Source organism: Taudactylus pleione, unplaced genomic scaffold (assembly GCF_031769625.1).
Source record: "Taudactylus pleione unplaced genomic scaffold, aTauple2 ptg000685l, whole genome shotgun sequence".
In the NCBI taxonomy this organism is placed as follows: Eukaryota; Metazoa; Chordata; class Amphibia; order Anura; family Myobatrachidae; genus Taudactylus; species Taudactylus pleione.
In genome coordinates this window covers 1694268-1719128 of record NW_028285087.1, presented here as the reverse complement: position 1 = coordinate 1719128, position 24861 = coordinate 1694268, and the positions used below count along the sequence as shown (strand labels likewise).

Below are 24861 nucleotides of genomic sequence, written 5' to 3'. Positions count from 1 at the left end.
CTCCAGTCCCCAGTCTCCCTCCAGGTCTGTGTATCTCCTGTCCCCAGTGTCCCTCCAGCCCCCAATGTATCTCTGGTCCCCACACTTACCTTTTTTTTTTAATGTCTTCTGAAGTTTTGGCTGCCCGATACGTCTCTTATTTTTCAGCAGTTCAGCGCAATAAACAATAAAAAGAAAAGTTTGCATTGTCCACCACCATTGCAATAAAGCAGCGCTCCAGCTGCACTGGCTTCTCCAGACTGAACACATTGCCTGTGCTCTGCCAATCACTGCAATAGTACAGGCAATTGTTAGAGAGAGGTTCTAAGGGGCTCCTTAGAACCTTAGTACTCGGTACAGCTGTGTCCCTAGCCCCCCCCGTCACTGGGCCTTGTCCTATGATAGATACTCAAATGATCAATCTGGTTTCAATCTCAAACTATTTTTGTGGATTTTTGCTTATTCTAAAACTGTTGCTACTGTATTTTTCTCTTGTGATGTATAACCGGGAGAGCCACATGGAATTGAAGTTCAGAACATGTGACCAAAATAGAATCAGGTTTGTAATAATAAGCAATGAAGGAATCCAACAACCTGACGACACCTAAGAAACAGATGATCACTTTAACTCTCTGCACACTGCATGTGATGAACGCCAGCAACCAGGAGAGATCCTCCAATGACCACAATGGAACTTCGGGAAGTGTAGTTTATCTTTATGTACTGAAATAGTCAAAGTCCTGACAGTACCGCCCCCTTTTTGGGTGGTCTCCAAACACCCACCAGGTTTAAAAGGAAATTTAGCATGAAAATGAACTTAGGAGCACGGACATCAGAGTCTTTAATCCAAGATCTCTCCTCCAGGCCATAGCCCTTCCAGTCTATCAGATATTGCAACTGATTTTGATGCTTACGTGAATCCAGAATCTTATCAATCTCAAACTCCACTCCTCGAGAAGTTGTTATAGGAGGTACTTTAGGCAAGCTGTCATGAAACCGATTAAGAATCAATGGTCTAAGCAAGGAGATATGAAATGAGTTAGGAACACGCATAGTTGGAGGTAACTGTAACTTACATGCCACTGGATTGATAATTTTTACAATACGAAAAGGCCCAATATACCGGGGGGCAAATTTCATAGTAGGTACTTTAAGTCAAAGATTTCTAGTGGACAACCAAACACAATCACCGACAGAATATTTAGGAACAGCCAAACGTTTTCTATAAGCAAAAATTTTATTATTATGAGAGGCTTTCCTAAGACACTTATGTATCTGTCTCCAAATTCCGGAAAAATGTTGGAGAGTAGCTTTGGCTACCGGAACGTCCACTGTAGGAACTGATTGAAGCTCAGGAACTCGAGGATGCCGGCCACAGATGGCAAAAAAGAGACTTACACCTGTAGCAGACGAATAGTGAAAATTATGGGCAAACTCAGCCCAAGGCAAAAAATCCATCCAGTCGTCTTGAGAAGAGGAAATATACATTCTCAACAAGGTCTCCAAATCCTGGTTCACTCTTTCAGTTTGTCCATTTGACAGAGGATGATATGCAGAAGAAAATTGTAATTTAATTTGTAATGACGAACATAACGCCCTCCAAAAACGAGCAACAAAGTGAACACCACGATCAGACACTATTTGAGAAGGAAGTCCATGAAAACGGAATATCAGCTTGATAAAAAATTGTGCTGGTTTGGGGGCTGATGGAATTCGTGCCAAAGGACAAAAATGGGCCATTTTGGTAAAACGATCCACCACTACCCAAATAACCGTACACCACCTGGATTTGGGAAGATCTGTAATAAAATCCATGGAAAGATGGGTCCATGGTTGGGTAGGAATGGGTAGTGGATGGAGGAGACCCACAGGAGACTGCCAGGAGGATTTATGCTGTACACATTTAGTGTTATGTTCTGGGTTGTTTGTGGACCCGGGGTGGTAGCAGGAGTGATCACAGAAGCGGATTTGAAAATAAAACTAGGATTTTTAATAAGTGCTTGAGTAGACATAAAATATGGCAGTAAATAAAAGTCCAGGAATATATAAATGTGCACAAGAGTTCTGTGGTGGGAGTAATGGGTTAATGTCCAAGTAGCAACAATTAGAGCTGTCCAGGTGTGCAGGTAGTGAGACTGAAAATAATCAAGCAGGTATGCAGGTAGTGATGCAGGAAATAATAAGCCAGGTATGCAGGTAGTGAACTAAGGCAAATGAGCAGGATGTCAGCAGGCTCAGGCACTCAGGTATGGGCAAGGGTGATGGAGGAAGCGGGGTAGTCCAGCAGGAGCTAGGAGCTGAGAGGCAGATTGGCAGACAGCGAATTCACAGGAACAGGATAAGCACAGAGAACTCCCTCTCAGCTAGGCTGAGATACAGGTTGCACTGGCAAAGAAGGAAGGCACTGACCCTACCTAAATACCCCATGCCGTGCTGCTACTGGCCGGAGGGAACATGTGACTCACCAGGATTGGCCAGCCCCATCACATGGCCAGAAGGCAAGATGGCGGCGCCCATGCCAAACGGAATGGAGACACCACCAGGCCTTACCAGCGCAGAGTGACAACAGGCCCGCACAACAATGCACGCAGCCAAAGCCCCCCGCCAGACACCAGCTCCTCCACCAGACAGCCCGTGCTACAACGACCTCACTGGTGACACCTGCCTAGCGCCATGCTGAAATACCCTGGCCGTGACAGTACCCCCCCTTTTGGGGTGGCCTCAGGACACTCACCAGGCTTCTCCAGATGGGCAGAATGGAATCTCCTGATGAGCGTGGGAGCGTGGACATCACGAGCATCAGTCCAGCAACGTTCCTCTGGACCGTAACCTTTCCAGTCCAGCAAATATTGTAGATGACCTCTGCATAGACGAGAGTCCAAGACCTGGGCGACCTCAAACTCAACTCCTCTCTCCATCTGGACTCGAGGAGAAGCAGGTAGAGCACTGTGGAACCTATTCAGAACTAGGGGCTTTAATAAGGAAATATGGAAGGAATTAGGGATTTTTAGGTATGGGGGTAACTGTAGACGATAGGCCACTGGATTAATGACTTCTGTTATGGTGAAGGGACCAATAAAGCGTGGTGCAAATTTCATTGAAGGAACTTTCAGACGAAGATTCCGGGTGGACAACCAGACCTGGCTTCCAACTTGCATGCGTGGAACTATTCTACGCTTCCTATCGGCCTGGGTCTTATAGCGAGAGGATGCCTTCAGCAAATCAGACCGTACTTGAGTCCAGATGGCAGCAAAATTCCACACCGTGTCCTCCACGGCCGGAACATCAAAAACAGGCAGGCTTCAGAATTCGGGAACACGAGGATGAAGGCCATATACAACCTGAAATGGCATTTGGTTAGTTGACGAGTGGTAGGAAGCATTATGTGCAAACTCGGCCCATGGCAGCAAGGCAGCCCAATTGTCCTGGGAAGATGTCATAAAAATTCTTAAGAAAGTCTCTAGATCTTGATTAACTCTCTCGGTGGAGCTGTTGCTTTGCGGATGGTAGGCCGTGGCAAAGTTTAACTTCACTTGAAGAACAGAACACAAAGCCCTCCAGAATTTTGCAGTAAACTGCACACCACAGTCAGAGACAATTTCAGAAAGAAGGCCATGAAGACGAAATATGTGTTGGACGAACAACTGTGCCAGGTCAGGAGCAGAAGGTAACTTCTTCAAAGGTATATAGTGGACTATCTTAGAGAATCAGTCTATTACAACCCAGATAGTATTGAAGCCTTGAGAGACTAGCAGGTCTGTGATGAAATCCATGTAGAGATGCGTCCATGGACGTGATGGAGTGGGTAGTGGAAGCAATTCCCCAGCTGGAGCTTGTCATGATGATTTATGCTGGGCACAGGAGGAGCAGGAAGAGATCAAATCCATTATATCTGCCTTCATAGAAGGCCACCAATAGTGTATTTTCAGGAACTCCAAAGTCTTCCGAGAGCATTAGTGCCCTGCGAAGTGAGAGGAATGTGCCCAAGTGAGAAGCCGCTTCCTTAATTCCGGGGTCACAAATTATTTCCCTGTAGGAGGCTGAACCTGTAATGCGGCGAAAACTCTTGATTCCAAGACAGGGATATTGCTTTGATTTTCAGATTGATCATCACAGAGGAAAGATCTCGATAGGGCATCAGCCTTCTGATTAAGTGCTCCAGACCGGAAGGTCAGGGTGAATTGAAACCTTGCAAAGAATATTGCCCAGCGGGCCAAACGAGGGCTTACACATTGAAGGTTTTTGAGAAATAGGAGATTTCTATGGTCCGTAAATACAGTAAATGGAAACTTAGCGCCTTCTAGCAAATATCTCCATTCCTTCAACGCCAACTTTACAGCTAGTAGTTCTTGCTCACCTATGGCATAGTTCCTTTCGGCAGGTGAGAATTTTTTAGAAAAGAACCCACAAGGATGGACTCGATTGTCCCCATAACATTGAGACATGACTGCTCCCACAGCTTCATATGATGCGTCTACTTCCAACAAAAAAGGCCTGTCCAGATCTGGTTGTCAAAGAACTGGTGCTGAGATAAAGGCCTGTTTTAGAAGATGAAAAGCAGACTCTGCCTCAGATGACCATTGGGCAGGATTAGCACCTTTGCGGGTCAAGGCTGTAATGGGAGCCAGCAATGTAGAAAATCCCTTAATGAAGCGTCTATAATAATTGGCGAAGCCCAACAATCTCTGGATGGCTTTCAGTGTCTGAGGTCGGGTCCAATCCAGAATTGCTTGTACCTTCTTGGGGTCCATTTCCAAACTGGAGCCAGAAATAACGTCTATAGAGGTCAGAGAGATGGCATGGTTGGGAAAACAAGGAATCTGAAATGTATCTATGAAACTAGACGTTATGAAATTTCTGGCTGCTCCCGAGTCAAGTAGAGCAGTAGCAAAGACAGGTTTGGGTTTAAGATCCAAAGCTAGGGTAATCGTGAAATCTTTCATTTTTGGAGACAGGCTCATAACTCCTAACTTGATGTCTCCAGGGTCAGTTAGGATTTGGCATTTCCCGGTTTACGGGGACAGGAGATCAGCAGGTGACCGGACTCTCCGCAGTACAGACAGAGGTTCTTTTGCATTCTTCTCTGATGTTCTTCTTTGGAGAGGTGTGTATGATTCACCTGCATAGGCTCCTCTTCAGTAGGAGAAGGAATGGGATGCGTAGAAATGGAGGGGGCAATTGACCTTTGCCGATCAGTTCTGTGTTTTTCAGCCTGACGTTCCCTGAAGCGTAGGTCAACTTTGATACACAACGAGATCATGTCGTTCAGATTAGTAGGAAGCTCTCATCCTTTAGTCGGTCTGACAACCCATGCCAGAAGGCTGAGGTGAGGGCTTCCTCATTCCATTTGAGCTCTGATGCTAAAATTTGAAAATTGCACGGCATATTGACTGACAGGACGGACCCCTTGTTTCAGTGTCATGATGTTTGATGATGCTGATACAGTACACCCAGGTTCGTTGAAAATCCTCCTGAAGGATGATACAAAGCCTGCGTAATTATCCAGCAGCGGATCTGAGCACTGATTTAGGAATCCTCGGCAGAGTTTAGGGTTGCCGTCAAATTTACTTTGTAAAGGAAGATGTAAGCGGGGAGATGATCTGCCTCCTGTATTCCCAGACGCTGATGCGGATGTGGTTGCTGGTACTCCAGGGGTAGAAAAGGAAGTTTGTAAACTATCCTGTCGCTTAGACATCTCTTGCAAAAATTGAGCCATCTGATGCTGCATGTTTTCCAGATTTTCTAAACGACCAGAAATGCACCGGAACAAATCCACTCCTGACTCCTGATCCACGGCCGGCTTCATGGTGCCAGTGCAAACTGTTATGTTCTGGGTTGTTTGTGGACCCGGGGTGGTAGCAGGAGCGATCACAGAAGCAGATTTGAAAATAAAACTAGGATTTTTAATAAGTACTTGAGTAGACATGTGGATGAGGTGAACAAGCCCTCAGTCGGGCGAAACGCGCGTCCTTCCATACTTTATTTTATTTTTGCACAGACATCCAGCCAACACGTGGGTTGGACTCTCTTTGGAATCTGATAGCAGGAGCGGTATTGTATGCGCACCACTACACAGCAGGGTCTCTCTATTGTATGGTTCAGCTGATTGCATTGGTTTATGTGTGATATAGTAGCGCTGTTGTGCTCACCATAATCTTTACATGGGCATGCTGGGGTATATATACATAGAGACCTAATGTACATACTCTCTCTTTGACATTGATCTTGCTTTATACATGTGGTGTGATCTGGACTAAATAATTAATATTGTCTAATTTTGAAACATTTAATTTAACACACGGTTGTGCTCCTAGCTGATGAAATATAGTAATGCAATTTTTGAAGTTTATTTATCATTTGAAGCATTTTTCTATGTGGCTCTTCATGTATATATGTTAAATATATGCTTGCCTTGTTATGAAACTAATAGGCTATATTAGCATATATTAACACTATGTGACATATTATGCAGATTTAAGCTATAAATAGAGTCTGCTTGTGCATTCTTTATTTTGATTATGATTATTCTCCAACAAATGGACTTTTTAATATAACTAGTCCTACATATATATATTGTTCTGATTCAGAAGTGTGTAATTTTTCCCATATTATCTACAGCCATACATTACTTGATTGCCCAATCTCGTCTGATCTTGGAAGCTAAATTGTAATTGGCCTGATCAGTACTTGGAAGGTGACTTTCAGGGAAGACCAGGTGCTGTAGAAAAATATAAAATTGGGATTGTCCTTTCCACTTGGTCAGACAATATATTTTTAATCTAGTTAATTGTATTACTTATTCAAATTACCCAATATGGGACTGTGCACATATTAATATATTTCGCCTTCAGAAGTCTCTGCATTTGATATTTTTAGTACCCATGATGGATACCATCTAAATTTAAGTTTACAAAAACATTTTTTTCGGTACTTTATATTTTTATTGATACTATTAAAAGCTATGTTTTAATTATACTAATTATAAATTGAAGAGTGCCCCAGACCATAGCCCTACTTTTCTCTCCACTTTCCTTGTAGACATAAAATAAAAGTCCAGGAATATATAAATGTGCACAAGAGTTCTGTGGTGGGAGTAATGGGTTAATGTCCAAGTAGAAACAATTAGAGCTGTCCAGGTGTGCAGGTAGTGAGACTGAAAATAATCAAGCAGGTATGCAGGTAGTGATGCAGGAAATAATAAGCCAGGTATGCAGGTAGTGAACTAAGGCAAATGAGCAGGATGTCAGCAGGCTCAGGCACTCAGGTATGGGCAAGGGTGACGGAGGAAGCGGGGTAGTCCAGCGGGAACAGGATAAGCACAGAACTCCCTCTCAGCTAGGCTGAGATACACGTTGCACTGGCAAAGAAGGAAGGCACTGACCCTTCCTAAATACCCCATGCCGTGCTGTTACTGGCCGGAGGGAACATGTGACTCACCAGGATTGGCCAGCCGCATCACATGGCCAGAAGGCAAGATGGCGGCACCCATGCCAAACGGAACGGAGACGCCGCCAGGCCTTACCAGCGCAGAGTGACAACAGGCCCGCACAACAACGCGCGCAGCCAAAGCCCCCCGCCTGACACCAGCTCCACCACCAGACAGCCCGTGCCACAACGAACTCACAGGTAACACCCGCCTAGCGCCATGCTGAAATACCCTGGCCGTGACATTTAGAACAAGAACGTATAAACTCTTGAATATCTTTTTTCATGGAGGACCACCAATATGAACGTTGCAGGAATGAATACATTTTATGAACCCCTGGATGTCCAGAAAACGAGAATTCTGAGCCCAAGAAAGGAGTTTACCTCATAATTCAGGTGCCACAAATATCCTTCCAGGAGGAGGATCAGGAGAGATGGAAGTTGAAGAAAAGGCCAGAGGGTTTATTATAGGGTGCCCTTGATCCTCAATTTGTTCTTTTTCTTCCAACATTGAGTGAGAAAGTGCATCTGCCTTTTCATTCAATGAACCTGGACGATACCTGAGGATAAAATCAAAACGGGAGAAAAAGAGTGCTCAACGAGCCTGTCGTGTGTTCAAGCAATGAGCTGTCTTCAAATACAACAATCCTGATCAAATTATAAGCTCCCCTTAAGTCAAGATTAGTAAACAGTCGAGACCCCTTGACTCTGTCGAACATCTCTGTAATAAGAGGCAAAGGATATTTATTTTTTACCGTGATTTCATTCGGACCTCGAAAGTAGATACATGGACAAAGTCCGCCATCTTTTTCTTTACAAAAAAGAATCCCGCTCCAGCAGGAGACGAGAAAGGCCTGATAAACCCCTTCTGCAGGTTGTCTTGCACATACTCCAACATGGCTTGAGTTTCAGGGACAGAGAGAGGGTATACTCGACCTTTGGGTGGCACTTTACCAGGAATAAGTTCAATAGGACAATCCCAAGGATGATGCGGTGGAAGTACGTCTGCCGCCTGTTCAGAAAAGACATCAGCAAACTCATGATAAGGCTGTAGGAGAGAAGGTGGAACATCTACTTTTACTTCAGCCAATCATACAACAGGAATCAAACAATTTAGTTTGCATGTCCAATCAATATGAGGGTTATGAAGAGTTAACCATGGTAAACCAAGAACTATATCATACTTAGAAGTAGGTAATACCAACAACTCTAAACTTTCTTCATGCAAAGCTCCAACCCTCAGCTTCATAGACTTTGTTTGATGCGTAACATATCCATTAGAAATTCTAGTCCCATTCACTGCAGAGAGGGAAAGTGAACGGGATAATCTGACAACAGGAATCTGCAACTTTTGAACCAATGAAGACGAAATAAAGTTGCCAGCTGCTCTAGAATCTACCAAGGCAGAAAACACTTGACACGAAGAAACAAAATCAGGAATACCAACAGAGATTAAACAATCCTTTTTGGGGAAATTCTTTGAGAGAACCCCTAGTTTGACTTCCCCTCGATCAACTAGGGATGACCGTTTCCCGGCCTTATTGGACATTTAGCCAAAAAATGTTCAGATGACGCACAGTACAAACACAAATTAGAACGCCTCCTATGTTGCTTCTCTACTTCAGAAAACTTAGATTTATTAATTTGCATAGGTTCATCAGTTGTACCATGAGAGGAACAAGACTGGGGAAGAGAAATTTTAGTATGCTCAGTACGACTCCTCTGAACCCCTCGTTCTCGTATCCGCAAATCAATTTTAATAGTCAATTAAATCAACTCATCCAAATTCTCAGGAAGATCCCGAGTCGCTAACTCATCTTTAAGTTTCTCAGAAAGACCATTCCAATAGGCTGCACTTAATGCTTCATTATTTCACTTAAGTTCTGCCACTATAGTTTGATAACGAACCACATACTGACCAACTGGAGATGTTCTGTTTCAATCGCAAAATGTCCACAGATGCGACCACTGATCTTCCAGTTTCGTCAAATATCGTCGTAAAAGTATTATTATTATTATTATTATCCTTTATTTATATGGCGCCACAAAGGTTCCGCAGCGCCTTACACAGTACATAAATGAGCACACAAGAAAAACAGTTAATAGTAATACAAAACAATGCAGGACAAGGACAAGGTTATAAACTCAGCTGCAAAACACAAGCAGCAGGACATGAGCAACCAGGTGTTAGGTGCCATTGTGGGGAGTTAGGAGTAAATTATACTATAAGTAGGGGGAGAAGCATGTGAGGATGAGGGCCCTGCTCGTGAGAGCTTACATTCTAAAGGGGAAGGGCAGACAGACAGGGGCGACACAGAGGGGTAGATAGTGAAGAAGGAGCATGGAGCAGTGGGTTAGGATATGTGCTGTGGAATGTGTGTGTATAAGACGACCTGATGTTATGTAAAAATTAAATCCTTCATACATCTATCTCTATGATAGAAAATAGATTGTTTGTGTTATTTACATGAGAGATGTACAAAGTAAAGTAGAAGCACTTTAATTTGTGTGTTACATTTTAGCATCTATATACAGCCTGACAAGAAATGCAGCTATTATGGGACTGTCCCGCCATCCTAATACAGTAGTGACTACTTTAGTTCCAGCTGCTGGGTGCTATGCCATGCTCCTGTGAGTGGGTGCATCTCACATGCTAGACCCACTCACAAATGGGTGCAGCCATACATGATGTGGTCCCACAGGATGTTGCAGTACCCGGGCCCAGAATTTCTCTTGGCAGCCCTGGAGGTGACAGACAGAACGAGGAGGGAATGGGAAGTAGAAACAAAAGTTTGGTAATTAGACATTAGAGTATCATTTCTCTCCCATAATGGAGAGACCCATTCGAGAGCAGTACCAGACAATAATAACATTATATAAGCCACTTTAATACGAGGGGTGGAAAAACTTTGCAGTAATAACTCAAAATGAATCTCACATTGGTTGAGAAATCCTCTGCAGGTTTTTGGATTACCGTCATAAGAGGTTGGAGTCGGTAGATGTAAATGAGAAGTAGAAACCACTGATGCATTCGTAGCAGGTATCTTAATTTTATTCAAACATTTAGAAAGATCCTGTAAACATTGCAAAACTTGAACTTGTGTATTTTCCTGTATTTCCAGACGGGCGGTCAAACCCTGGAGCACCTGTACCCCAGTAGCCTGTTCCAGATCCGGGTTCATTTTTAGGTCTGTGCAAACTGTCACGGCTACAGACACTTGAGACTCCTGGGAAGAGTCTGGCTTACTAGGTAGTATGAACTGAGGTGGTTTTAGGAATGACCTTTTCATGAAATATCACTAGCACGAAATAAAAGTAAATAGAATTTATTCAAGAACAAAAACTGTATGGTAAAGTTCCACATTAAATCTCAATAACACAAAGTTCATGACATGCACTAACAGGTGTAGGGGTATGCCCCTGTGAGAAACAAAGTTCAAAGTACACACTGAACTGGTGTGTGGTGAAACCCCGAGTCCGACACAAGGCTAGGGCCTCAGGATAGAATGGAGGTCAATAACAGGGTTGAGCCCTGTATCTCGATGGAGGTCCGAAACAGGGTTGAGCCCTGAGATGTAACAAGATCCGGAACGCGGTTAAGTCCTGAAACGTAATGAAGATCCGGAACGGGGTTGAGACCTGAAATGCAATGAGGGTCCGGAAGAGGGTTGAGCCCTGAGACATGATGAGGGTCCAGAACTGGGATCAGCCCTGCGGCAGGATGAAGGTCCGGAGCAGGGTTGAGCACTGCGACGTAATGAAGGTCCGGAGCAGGGTTGAGCCCTGTGGCAGGATGAAGGTCCGGAGCAGGGTTGAGCCCTGCGGCAGGATGAAGGTCCGGAGCAGGGTTGAGCCCTGCGATGTGATGGGGTTCCGATGAGGATAGACTGTAACGGTGTAGATGACAACTGTGGAAGAAGTAACCCCAGTGTCTGTGTGAGTCAATTATAACAAGTAAACCAAATAGTGTAGCATAGAATGGAATAGCAGTAAGAGCAGGATAACAATGGAAAGACATTGGCAATGCTGAGCTCTGTAGTGCAGCTGATAACCTTTATCAGAACTTGAACCAGAACCAAGCAGGAATGTAGCGAGGTCCATTGCATACACCACGCACAGCAGGGATCTGGCAGGAGTCCAAGGACGACCTGAAAGTAACATTGCACAGACTATGAGGCAGAGTTGGTAACAGGCTTTATACTAGAGGTCTGTGATCCATAATAAATTCAGACCATGTGACCCAAATAGAATCAGGTTTGGAATAATAAGCAATCAAGGAATCCAACAACCTGACGACACCTAAGAAACAGATGATCACTTTAACTCTCTGCACACTGCATGTGATGAACGCCAGTAACCAGGATAGATCCTCCAACGACCACAATGTAACTTCGGCAAGTGTAGTTTATCTTTATGTACTGAAATAGTCAAAGTCCTGATATACAGCCCAGGTCCACTCCTTCATTCTCAAGTGCAAATGTGACTGAAATGCATACGCTTGATTTCGGAGCACACGCAGTGGGAAAACACGCAGGTTACGCTTCGCAAGTGATCATAGGTTCATTGTACACTGTATCATCCCTGTTTACCCTCAAGCCAAATATAAATATCCTTTGGCTTTTCAGGAGTATCCAAACATGACTGGATCTGGCTGCTTTTACTGTATACTATAGTTGGCAACTTTCCTAGCTGCCACCTCCAGTAGAGGGCAGACAGATTGGCGATGCGGGGGCATGGCACATCCAAGTGAGATGTGCGAGGGGGCCTGATGATGCTTTCACATCATCGTGCCCCCCCCCCATCTGCTATATAATGCCATAATTACTGAAATAGTGACATGGCAGGCTGAGCCACTGTGATGTTATTTTGCTCAGTGGGCGGGTGGACAGTGGCCGGCCTCAAGAACAGTTGCTCTCTCTACCTGGCATCCTGGACAGCCATCAGAGATTCAGGAGCCTGCTGGATGTCCCCAGAAAGTAGGCAAGTTTGCTGTATATTTATCGCCAAATGTGAGAGGCTCAATATATATATATATATATATATATATTGTGATAGGATCACTGGTAAAGTGGTTTGTGGCAGGTACATTTGTCCCAGATTCCTGTCTTTTGTGTTTTAAACCCCCAGGAGAAAGTCTGCAGTGTAGCAGGCTTGAGTTTCGGCTTTTTGAAAAGCCGGTTTGGGACCTGGGGGTTGTGGGTGAGAGGAGAGGGAGGGATCCACCCACGGCCACTCCAGGTTTTGGTTCTCGCAGCCTGGTAACAGGCTTGTTAGTTTTTCACCTGAGAGTGGCCAATATAAGCCTAGTGTGTTTAGGGCTGATGTTCTCACCTGGGAGAGCAGGCAGGGAGTTTGCTCAGAGACACATTTGGAAAACCTATTTGTTAGTACTGTGCTGTGCCTTGTTGCTGGTGAGGGCATTAGGTCCTGCCAGGTTCTTGTAGTGAGGGAACTACCTGTGAAGTTAGAAGCCCAGCCAGGGCTAGGATTTACGTTTATGATTTCTTTATGTTATTTCTGTTTTGCACAATAAAGACTGGCGCCGACCAGCTTGTACTTGAATCCAGTCTGGCGTACTGTTTCCCAGCTGCTGTGTGTGTAAGGAAGGAGTCCTCTACCCAGGAGAGGAACCCCCAATCTGACTGTGTCACAATATATATATATATATATATATATATATATTATAGATGGTCACTCTCCAAGCAACATCAAGTTATGTTCTATAAAAGATATGTGCTTGTTCTAGTTATCTTATTTCATTTTGCATATACACAGAAGTGCCAAAAGTCATATATAGATGCATAGAATCATGTAGGACTCCCTCTAGTACTCACACCAATTATGTATAATATTATCTCTTTACTAAAGTGGCTATTGATCTACCTATAGCTCAGTGAAAGGGTCACTGCTCTGTACTCATCTTCCTTGACCTCTCTGCCACTTCAGTCAATCACCGTCTTCTCTTTGAGACTTTCAAGCACACTCCTTGTTCACACTCATCTTCTACATTTCTGGTCTTGTGTCCCCATCACTGAATCATCCTCCTATCCCTTTTTCTGTTGCGGCTCATCAGGGATTTGTTCTCAGCTCTCTGCTTTTCTATTTGTATATGTAATTTCTCATTTAACTTATTCACTCCATTGGCTTTTACTGCCACCTACAGTATATGGAGACAGCACATAATATTACCTCTCCTTACATGATCTCTTTCCTCCTGTTATTGTCTCCAACTAACCTCTCAGCCAATACACCAGTATGTCCCAACACTACCTAAAGTTCATCATCTTCCCCCATGCTAGAGTCACTAAGCCTATTCTAGTCTCCCTTTACTGCTGACAGTTTCACACTCTGATCACCAAGCTGCCCTAGCGTCTGCCCTCAGCTTCCATGATGCATCCAGTCCCTTTATACTGCCTTGTTGCCTCCTCCTTCTAATGCTGCATATAACAAAAACCCTTATTGTTTCTCTAATTATTTCTTACCTTGACTACTGCAACCTCCTATTATCTTCTCTTGCCCGCAACTGTATTTTCCTTCTACAGTTAATTCTTAATTCTGTAGTAAAACTGTTTGTCCTCCCTTACTACCCACATGCTCTGTGCCAGCCTATATTTCTTCTAGAAATCAATCAAATTTTCTCACTCTGACCTTCAAAGCCCTACCCGACTCCTAGTTTTCATACACCTAAGGCCTTGTCACCCCCTTCGTTCTTCCTATTACCTACTCTTCTCTGGTAGCCACCTTTCACTTCTGCCACCAAGACTCTTCATATGCTAAATCCCATCAGTGAAACTCCCTGCCCCACCTCACCAAATTCAGTCCCAACCTTCAATACTGCAAGTGTTCTATCAAAACTCACCTCTTCACTAAAGCCTATCCTACCCCCGACTGATACTACTACCTCTGCATCCTCTACCAGCTTTAGTCATAAGTCCATATTGTGTTATCTAATTACTATTGTCTCGGCACTGCCCTGTCCTTCTAGATTGTAAGCTCTCAAGAGCAGAGCCCACCTTGTTAGTACTTGTGTTATATTTTCTGGCTAACTGTGACTGCCCAGAGCTTTTGAGCTTGGTGGTTTCTTACAGATACACTGGTAATACTGACTATGCTTGTGATATTTGTTTTTCAGGCATTATAGATAGCTCCGGAATAAGAATTTATTACACACCCGAGCTGCGCCAGCATGACAGCGCTATCATCATGACTGGGATCTTTACATTTCCCATACATTTTATTCCTCCTGGATCTGAAAATTTTAGAAGTTACGGAGTCTGCAACACTCATCTAATCCCGGAGGTAGGTGTTCTAGCTTCCAACAATAGCATGCAATGACGACAACTCAATCAACACAGTAGAAAGCAATGAAGAGGGGTTTACATTAGAGCTCATAGAGTCCACTTGGGATAAAGTTGTTTGAAGTATGTGCCAAGAAAAAGCACTGATCGGATTTAGTGAATGCTGGATAACACTTCAAATTACATAAGGCTGCACCACAACCATAGTCAGATATGATAATGATAGCCAGGGTAGGTACTAGTTCCCTGAGTGCCAAGGTGCAATCCTCCATTGTGCCTGCATTTTAATTTTTTATTTTTTTTTGTGCAATCCCCTATTGTGCCCACTGTTCTTTGGTGCTCTTTTTCTGCTATTCTATGCTTCTTACCTTGTAAGGGGTCAGCATCTTGTCCTCTTGGGAGTGTGGTGTTGGGCTGTGACACCATATTCCAGTGTCACACCATCAGCCCATTCCCAACATGTCCCCAATATACTGGGGTTAAAGTCCAGAGCGCAGGACACCCCCAAACCAGTCCAGCTGAGCCACCCCAGGGGTGTCCTGCACTCTGGACTTTAACCCCAGTATGTTAGGGACCTACCCTAAGAGGTTATCTGGGCTTGGTGGGTAGTCCCATAACCTTGCCCATGATTTTGCTAAAACCTCTATTTATTGCAAAATGTATTATATATGTAAATTTGTAATGTTGGAGTTGTGGACTTGTAATTTTTCCTTTTGTATAGCACAGTATTAACAATAAAACATTTATTTCATTGTTTGCTATGATTAGAGATAATAAGCACCAGTTTAAATGTTTTATTGACTATGCATACATTATAAGTGTAAGACATTATTAAACAATAAAAGCATGTTTCAAGTTTTATTATAGTAACTAAAATCAGTAGTTAATGATTTTGCAATTTACATATAATTCATTCCAATTACCATTGAAATGTTATATATATAAAAAAGGGCTCAAAGCTGGCTGAAACGTAGCTGTACATTGTATGGATAATCATATAAACACTTTGCTATTGAATCTACTTAGGAGTGCCTTTTTTTTTTTTATCAAATTGTAGAATAGCTCGAGTTGCATGGTAAGGGTAAATTAATTTGTGTCAGCGCACTTCACATAAGAACTTTGGTTGTTCATAAATAGAGATGAGGAAAAAATAAATAAAGCAATGCAAATAAATTGCAGCAGCCATACATTTAATAATAAATGTATAGGCGAGAGGGTTCAAGTAGCATACACCCAAATAGTATTGGCCAATTAACATCATTATCAGCGCATATTTCGCAACAGGGGTCAAGCACCCTCAAGTGAAACACCTTTTAACAAACTGATATTTGCCTTTTGTGTTCTGCAGGTACAATACTTGCATAAATACCCTTACTGCACTTTGCCCTCCCCATTCTCCATTTAACCTCTCTACACATTGTGAGTCATCCCCATTGTAAAGCATGGAATATTCTGGTGTTGCATAACTAAATGTTAATAAATACAACATTTTAATAATCTCTAAATTCATCTCAATCACCATAGATATGAGCGCCTAACAATTTTTGCTTTGCATACAGAATACAAAGCTTGCAAATATGCTAAATAGTACAAAAGTCCATTACTGATAAACCGACCGTGATTTTCAAAAATAACTGAGAGCCTTAAGAATATTCTGTGACCTAGCCACTTTTCATTTAAGGGAGTAACGATACTGAATTAGAAACTCTATATACCCCTGCCTATATCTTCTAATATCCTACCTATAAACCTCTAAGGATGACGCTAATTTGCGTATGCAATCATACAGTAAATAGAGACTACAGACTTAGAACATGTGGTTCCAAAGCACAAAGTATTATTCAAGTAAAAGTACAGTCAGTTACACGCTATTGATCCAGACACAATTCGGCGCAAAGGAATTATACAGACCCAAGTACAGTATACATACGCAGTGCTTCCGGACCAGATGTTAGGTATCAGCAAGAAACCCCTCGTCAATCAGCATTCAGCATGAAGACTAAAAACCCAGCGTTAGAGCACACATATTTATACCCCCCAGGAATAGACAGAACAATAGAGAAGTTTGTTGCTGATGCTATTAGTTCCGAAGGGGGATGCATCTGTTACAGAGCGTTTTACAGGCTGATTCAAATAGACACAACCCAGCCTCCAACAACTGGGGGTCTCAGGCTTCCCATCCCATGCAACATCCTAACAGTTGTTCATATAATATACATTTTGTTGCTTGAAGTCTCTGCGGTCCATAAGTTGAGAATGCATGATGTGATCTCCACACCGATAATACTGGAATTCTGTTGAAAGAGTACGCATCAGTACACTACCAAACACGGCTTACTTAGCATGTATGGAACCTTAATTACCAAATAATCTTTATTTCACAGCTTTTACACTAAATGAACAAACTTAAATCTTATACCTTAGAGCTTATTAAACCTCATAAGACAAAAAAAGAGAAATGATCTCGGCACAGAAATGCAATGTTCTCATATTTATATTTATATATATATATATATATATATATATTAGTTACCAATATTTTTACAGATAACGTCCAAGAGAACGTGGACCTCTAAATCACTCTTATTGGTGGTGCTCCCCAGCGCCAAAGTACAACTGTATCCAAGGAAAAGAGAAAGTAGGCTCTCTTTGTGGGGCACTCTTGTATTTTCTTAATAGATTAAAATATAACTTTTATTATGGTTATTAAAATAATTCCCAAAATACACATATTCAACAAACAACACAGACAACATATATCCAATCAAGAAAAATTGATGAAATGGCTACAATTTTCCATATGCGTGGTCTTAAAGAACTGGATCAAGTTCTAAAGTATATCCAATGGAATAGCGAGTTAATATGCTTTTCAGGGATCTAATGCATCTCAAGAACCCTGAGTCCTAGTCTCATCACTCAGTACAATTTAATACCATATGGACGTATTTATAACACAGTAAAGAAAAGGGCGAAAATATTATGAGTGATGGTATCAGGTATCCAACCCTATATTGGGTATATTGGGTAAATGTTTAGCTCCATTTCAATGTAACATATTCTGACAACATGGCATATGTAATAATACAGTTGTATGGTGTATACCTCACGTATTTAATTATCTGTATATACAATATAATAAGGCTCAAACATTAGGACTAACCTCGTGTGGGAAATAACCAAAGTAAATTTATACAAGATATAAGTGTCTCTGACTGAAAAAAGTACTATATATAAATTCCCAAAAGGAATTGTATACTCGATGTAAATGTTAATCCCACACAGAGCCCCAATCTTCTCATATCTCTGAGGAACAGATGTATGAACAAGTATATCAGATTTGGTACGTGAATATACAACAATGTATTGGAACTATTAGTGCTACTCACTAGATATAATATCCATGAGTGCACCCACCATATCCCACCATATCCATTACCACAGCCAAAATCTCAGAATGTGTGTTTCCACCAGCATGTATAGATACACTAATATCCGGTTATAGTCAATGGTATATAACTGATATGAAAGAACAGTCATTTGACTCTCTCACAAACATAGGAAAACACAGAGTACTGTTTAAAGTATACAGGCAATATAACAGACATGGAGGTCTGAGTGGTATGATACAGTTTTACCCTTTAGAAGAAATGAGCAGAAGTGGTCGGCCTGTGCACCAGCCTGACCATCATCCTTGAAGTCCTTGGACGCGCATTTCGCCCATGGTGGGCTTGTTTACCATTGTATAAGGAACAGACCAGCTGTTCTCACCTTATGTGCATGTTGCCGAGAAGGCGTTCCGATCACGTGATCACGGGGAGTCCTCATTCATTGGTCCGCTCATCCACGTGATCTCCTGTCCTAGGTCACATGTGTCGGGCCAGCCATCGATCATTAGGCATTCCCCTTCAGTGATCATGCTACGTATTAGGCTGGATGGAATCCCTGTCCTTCGTACAGTTAACTCCCTCATTGCTGGTATTTTAGTCAGCGCTATGGGAAGCAGGTTATGCGGATAATGAACTCCCTCGTTGCTGGTATGTTTAAACCAGCCCTATGGGAAGAGGGTTAGACGGGTGGCATATGAATGTCCTACGCCTGTCACCAGCCTTATAATTAAAAACAGGTCAGAAAACGGGTAATAATATGTGACATAAAAGCGATTATTCCATTTGTAAAGTTTCCCAATTGAAGGGAGGCGTGGACAGTGTTATAGGTATTTCAATAACATACTTAAACAGTGAAATGAGTTTATCTTATATGCAAATACAGTGTGTGAAGGATAAACTTCAGTCCAATTGATTAAACTCCAGGAATCTGACAAAGTGTGGATGGAATTGAATAAACTGGACCCACTAAGTCTCAGACTTATGGTAATTCATTATATGATATATACATTTATTACAATATTTTTATTATTTATTCTTATTTGGTCAATATGTGCAGTCATACCAAATGGGTATGAGTACTTTATATCAATTTATAAAATTTATATCTCTGAACATAGTTATTCAAATGGTATCACACCTACAGCAGTAGATATTTAACCTCTATAGTCACAGAATATCTGTGTGTGGAATTATATATAGATGATCTACAACCACAGAATATCCGTAGATGGAATTATACGTAGGTAGTAACCCTAAGGGGTATAAGGTTCTTCCATGTATGATACGAAATCCTATGATGATGATATTCCATCTACCTGATCAATGTGCGTACTCCAGGATTATCCATCTGCGATGGTGTGTGAGTTGATTTTAAAGAGGTTATACATAGAGTTTAAGTCCGTGAGGTAATATCCTGCTATGTAGGGTCATATATGCAGGAGATATTAGAGATTTAGTAAAAAGATATATATATATATATATATATATGATATAAAGTGGTATAAGTGGCGCACAAAAGCTCATAAACAATACATGTGAAATAAAAATAGTGAAAAAATAAAACCACATGGGATATCTCAAACACACTCCCTATTTAAGGTAGCTGCCGCACTTTCCAATATGTGATCTATTCAGAAAAATCACTTAGATAATGTAGACAAAAAGGGGGTGAATGAGCGGCGCCTTCAGTGTGACAACTTTTATAACAGGGATATTAGGACCAAGTCCATGAGGTCCAAACACACAGTCTATCCTTGTAGTGTCTTCGTGTAAATCCCACAATGTAAATCTAAAAAAAAACAGAAAAATAAAACAAACATAGTGTAGTCTGCAATAATATAATATAAATATACGTTCAGAAAGTGCTATCGTGCAAAAGTGGTGACATATAAACAGTAGCCGTGTGTTAGAAACACTCCACTCATGTGCATACAACAAAGCTCCAGCACCCCGAGTATATATAAAAAATAGCCTTGTACCAGCTGTTTACTTGTCTCATGTCAAGGTAATAGGTATCTTTCTTTTGGTCCTTTTCTAGGTCCAGGAACTAGGTCCAAAAGCACATGCAAACATAGAGAAAAAAAAGGAAGGCCTCCAATAGTGTAATAAGTTTAACACATACACTTTAATGGAGACAACAAAAAAGACTCGTACAATATAGCAAGATTAAAAGGGCTTATCTGTCCAACTGTGTGGAGGTGTAGCAGGAGGTCCTACTAAGTGCTGCTCAACACGTTTCGTCCCTCTGTGGTCTCTGAGCACTTCCTCAGGAGTGGATACAGCAATAGGGATACTCTATCTTAGACACATATATTTATACCCATACTGATAGAAATCACCTGGATTCCGTTTAACGAGCGTCCAGGGGCATGTCTATGCGCATGCACAAGAGTTCCAGGCTCTCGCGCAACCTAGAGGTTGAGGTCACCAGTCAAATAGTAATGGGCAGCTTAAAAGTGCATTAGATAGGTAAATAGTATACAAGGATTATAAATAAATAAATACATACATAAATGGACAGATATAATGGACATATTACACTATATAGCATGTTTAAAATCGTACTGCATATATAATACACTGTAGAATATAGAATATGCAGGATATAAAAATATATATAAAATAATATATAAAACAATATATAAAACAAATAAGAACCTAAGAGGATTGTGCCAGTAAGTATAGAAGGCTTAAAATAGGTAAACAATATTTTAAGACGCAACTTAAAAAGGGGGATAAAAACAATAAATAAAAATACAGATTCTCGAAGGTATGAGGCAAAGCTCTATACATATTATATGAATAGATTCATACCATTGGGGGTAAGCGTATCCAACATATATATCCAATACATTTCTCGTTTAGCAAGTATGTTATCAAGATCTCCACCTCTTGTCCCCAGTGTGACATGTTCAATTCCTTTAAAGCAGAAATGATCTAAGTTGCAATTATGGACTCTATTGAAGTGCCTAGGAATTGCATGAGATTCAAGCTTATTGCGGATGCTTCTTACATGCTCCTGAATTCTTATTCTCAGGGGCCTTTTAGTCTTCCCTATATATTTTTAGCCACATGTGCATTCGATCATATAGATTACATATGTGGTAGAGCAATTAATCATTTCTTTAATTTTAAAATCTTTGCCTTTTTGGTTCGAGTAGCTTTTGGTTTCTTTACTTGCAAATTTACATATGCAACAGTGGTTACACTTATGGAACCCTTTCGGTTTTGCTAGCCAACCCGTATTGGTTGTACTGGGATCAGTATCAAGCATACTAGGGGCAAGAATTTCTTCAAGGTTCCTGGCTTTTCTAAATATTATCTCGGGTTGTGGTGGAAGTATCATATTAAGAACTTGGTCCATTTTGAGGATATTCCAATGTTTGTGGAATGAGGCTTTTATTCGCTTCTCTCCTTCAGTGTAGGTAGTTATAAAACTGAGATTATCCGACTTAGTATCTTTATTTTTATATGATAATAATTCTGATCTATTGGTAGTCTCAGTTTTTGCTATGGCTTTATTAACCAAATCTTGTGGGTAACCTCTTTCAATGAATCTCGATGCATATATATCCAGTTGTTCTTTACAAGAATCTTCGTTACTGCAGTTTCTTTTTATTCTGCAGAACTGTGAGTAAGGAATATTCACTTTCCAACCTTTTTGATGACCACTCTTATAATGTAGATAACTATTTTTATCGACCTTTTTAATATAATTCTTAGTTTCTACTGAGTAATGCTGGGCTACTAATACTAGATCCAGGTATTCTATCTCTGTCTTATCAAATTTATAGGTGAAGGCAAGATTATACAGATTATTACTGATATGTTTAATAAAATTCTTGCAAGTCTCTTCATCACCTTTCCAGGCAATCAAGATGTCATCTATATATCTTTGATACAATATTATATGCTCTAGAAACGGATTATTAGTGTATATGTTATTGATCTCCCAACTACCCATGTGCAAATTTGCAAAACTAGGTGCGAAGACTGTCCCCATCACAGTCCCACACGTTTGAAGGTAAAAATTATCTAAAAATCTAAAATAGTTGTGCGTCAATATAAAATCCATGAGTTGACCAATAAAAACCCTATGTTCCTCATCTAAGTTTGGATCCATTCTCATGAATTCCATACTTGATTCAATCCCTTTGGTATGTACTATCGAAGTATATAGTGATTGTACATCTATTGTCACCCAGTTAAAATCATCCTGCCACTTGAAACCTTGTAATTTCTGTAAAATTGCTGTGGTGTCCTTCACATAAGATTTTAAATTTTTAACATATTTATTCAGAAAGACTTCTACATATTCTGATGCATGAGATGTAACAGAATTAATGCCTGCAATGATTGGTCTACCTGGCGGCTTTTCTAGGTTTTTATGTATTTTTGGCAGGAAGTAAAAAATTGGGATGATAGGATTATTCATGATTAAAAATTGGAACTCATCTTTATTTAAAATACTTTTCTTAAGTCCTTCTAAAAGAAGACTTCTTAGATCTGACACAAATTCAGGGGTAGGGTCTTTTTTCAAAATTCTATAGGATTTATTATCGCTTAGTAGTCTATGTGCTTCAAGTTCATAATCAGCATGATTCATGATTACAAGACCCCCACCCTTATCAGCCGGTTTTAAAACCAAAGAGGAATCTTGTTTCAACTGTTTTAGAGCTTGTTTCTCAAAGTTAGTAAGATTATCTTTTATTTTTGGGCATATTGAGTTTGTACACAGATCCTTCTTAACTAGCTCATAGAACATAGCAATCTGACTGCTTTTTGATTCTAGAGGGTAAAATTTGGAGGATTGTTTAAGACCTAATTTGTTAACAATAGACTCAATTTTTAATTACACCTGTTTCAGATTTTAAAAAATGTCTTTTGAGAGTCAGTTTTCTTACATATTTATTGAGGTCTATATATAATTGAAACTCATTTGGCTTATTGGCTGGAGCAAAGGATAAACCTTTACTAAGAAGTTTTATTTGTGAATCTGTTCATTTCTTATCAGATAAATTAAAGACCCCTTGCTCTTTACAGTCCTTATTGTCCTTTATTGCCTGTTTCTTTTTCTGTAATTTTGATATACCCCCTCTTCTCCCTCTTCGTCTGCTAGGTTTCTTTTTATTGGTGATGCTCTGTGTATAGTCTCGTTGACAGCGTTCTTTTTGTACCTGTCTCTCCATATTGGTGTACCCGGAGATAAAAAATCACTTTCTGATTCAGAGCCTAAACGTGCAAGTGCTGAATATCTATTTCGAGATATCAAATTAGTCTCCCTTGGAGAATCCCGCCAGTGTCTTCTCTTTGGTTTGAATGGATCAGTTTTCCATTCCTCATAGTGTTTTGGTTCAAATTGAATTGTGTTTTTATACTTTTTAAATTCTGTATTAGTCCATTTTTTTATTTTATTATTAAGATAATCCTGCTTATCCCTAAAGAATTTTTTCTCCTTCCTGTTAACAACCTCCCTTTCTATTTTATCAATTTTCTTAATAAGGACCTCCTCATTCCTCTTAAATTCCTCATTTGTTTTGAAAGGTTCGAGTTTCTGGTCCTTGTTTTTAATTTCTATTTCTAGAGATACAAGTTCTCTCTTTTTTTCCTGTAAAATTAGTTCTATCAATTTATTTGAACATTCGTTTAGAGTTTTCTCCCAATTCTGCATAAATGCTTCATTGTCTAACCCAAAAGTAGGTTTTTTTTATAATTCTGAGGCCACGTGGGATTCTGTTAACTTTTAGATATTGCTCAAGACCAGCAATATCCCACCATATCTTGGTTTCTTTTACCAACATCCTTTCTAGATCCCAAAAATCCTCATCCAAATTATTACCAGTATTGATACTATCTGTTTCAACAGACTCCTCATTAAATATTTTTTGGCACATGGAGGCACGTGTACCCCCTCTTTGACTTAACCTCAGAAAGCAATATCTAAAAGTTAACAGAATCCCACGTGGCCTCAGAATTATAAAAAAAACCTACTTTTGGGTTAGACAATGAAGCATTTATGCAGAATTGGGAGAAAACTCTAAACGAATGTTCAAATAAATTGATAGAACTAATTTTACAGGAAAAAAAGAGAGAACTTGTATCTCTAGAAATAGAAATTAAAAACAAGGACCAGAAACTCGAACCTTTCAAAACAAATGAGGAATTTAAGAGGAATGAGGAGGTCCTTATTAAGAAAATTGATAATATAGAAAGGGAGGTTGTTAACAGGAAGGAGAAAAAATTCTTTAGGGATAAGCAGGATTATCTTAATAATAAAATAAAAAAATGGACTAATACAGAATTTAAAAAGTATAAAAACACAATTCAATTTGAACCAAAACACTATGAGGAATGGAAAACTGATCCATTCAAACCAAAGAGAAGACACTGGCGGGATTCTCCAAGGGAGACTAATTTGATATCTCGAAATAGATATTCAGCACTTGCACGTTTAGGCTCTGAATCAGAAAGTGATTTTTTATCTCCGGGTACACCAATATGGAGAGACAGGTACAAAAAGAACGCTGTCAACGAGACTATACACAGAGCATCACCAATAAAAAGAAACCTAGCAGACGAAGAGGGAGAAGAGGGGGTATATCAAAATTACAGAAAAAGAAACAGGCAATAAAGGACAATAAGGACTGTAAAGAGCAAGGGGTCTTTAATTTATCTGATAAGAAATGAACAGATTCACAAATAAAACTTCTTAGTAAAGGTTTATCCTTTGCTCCAGCCAATAAGCCGAATGAGTTTCAATTATATATAGACCT

General features: G+C 40.5%; 1 protein-coding gene across 1 annotated transcript in view; it reads left to right on the top strand.

Moving 5' to 3' along the window:
* The window catches only part of LOC148477855 (putative DBH-like monooxygenase protein 2), a 119045-nt gene that overhangs the window by 22395 nt on the left and 71789 nt on the right, over window positions 1–24861 (top strand). The window contains exon 7 of the mRNA XM_088456066.1: window positions 14537–14703. Coding sequence (XP_088312192.1) covers window positions 14537–14703 — 167 coding nt within the window. The remainder of the gene's footprint in view (window positions 1–14536; window positions 14704–24861) is intronic.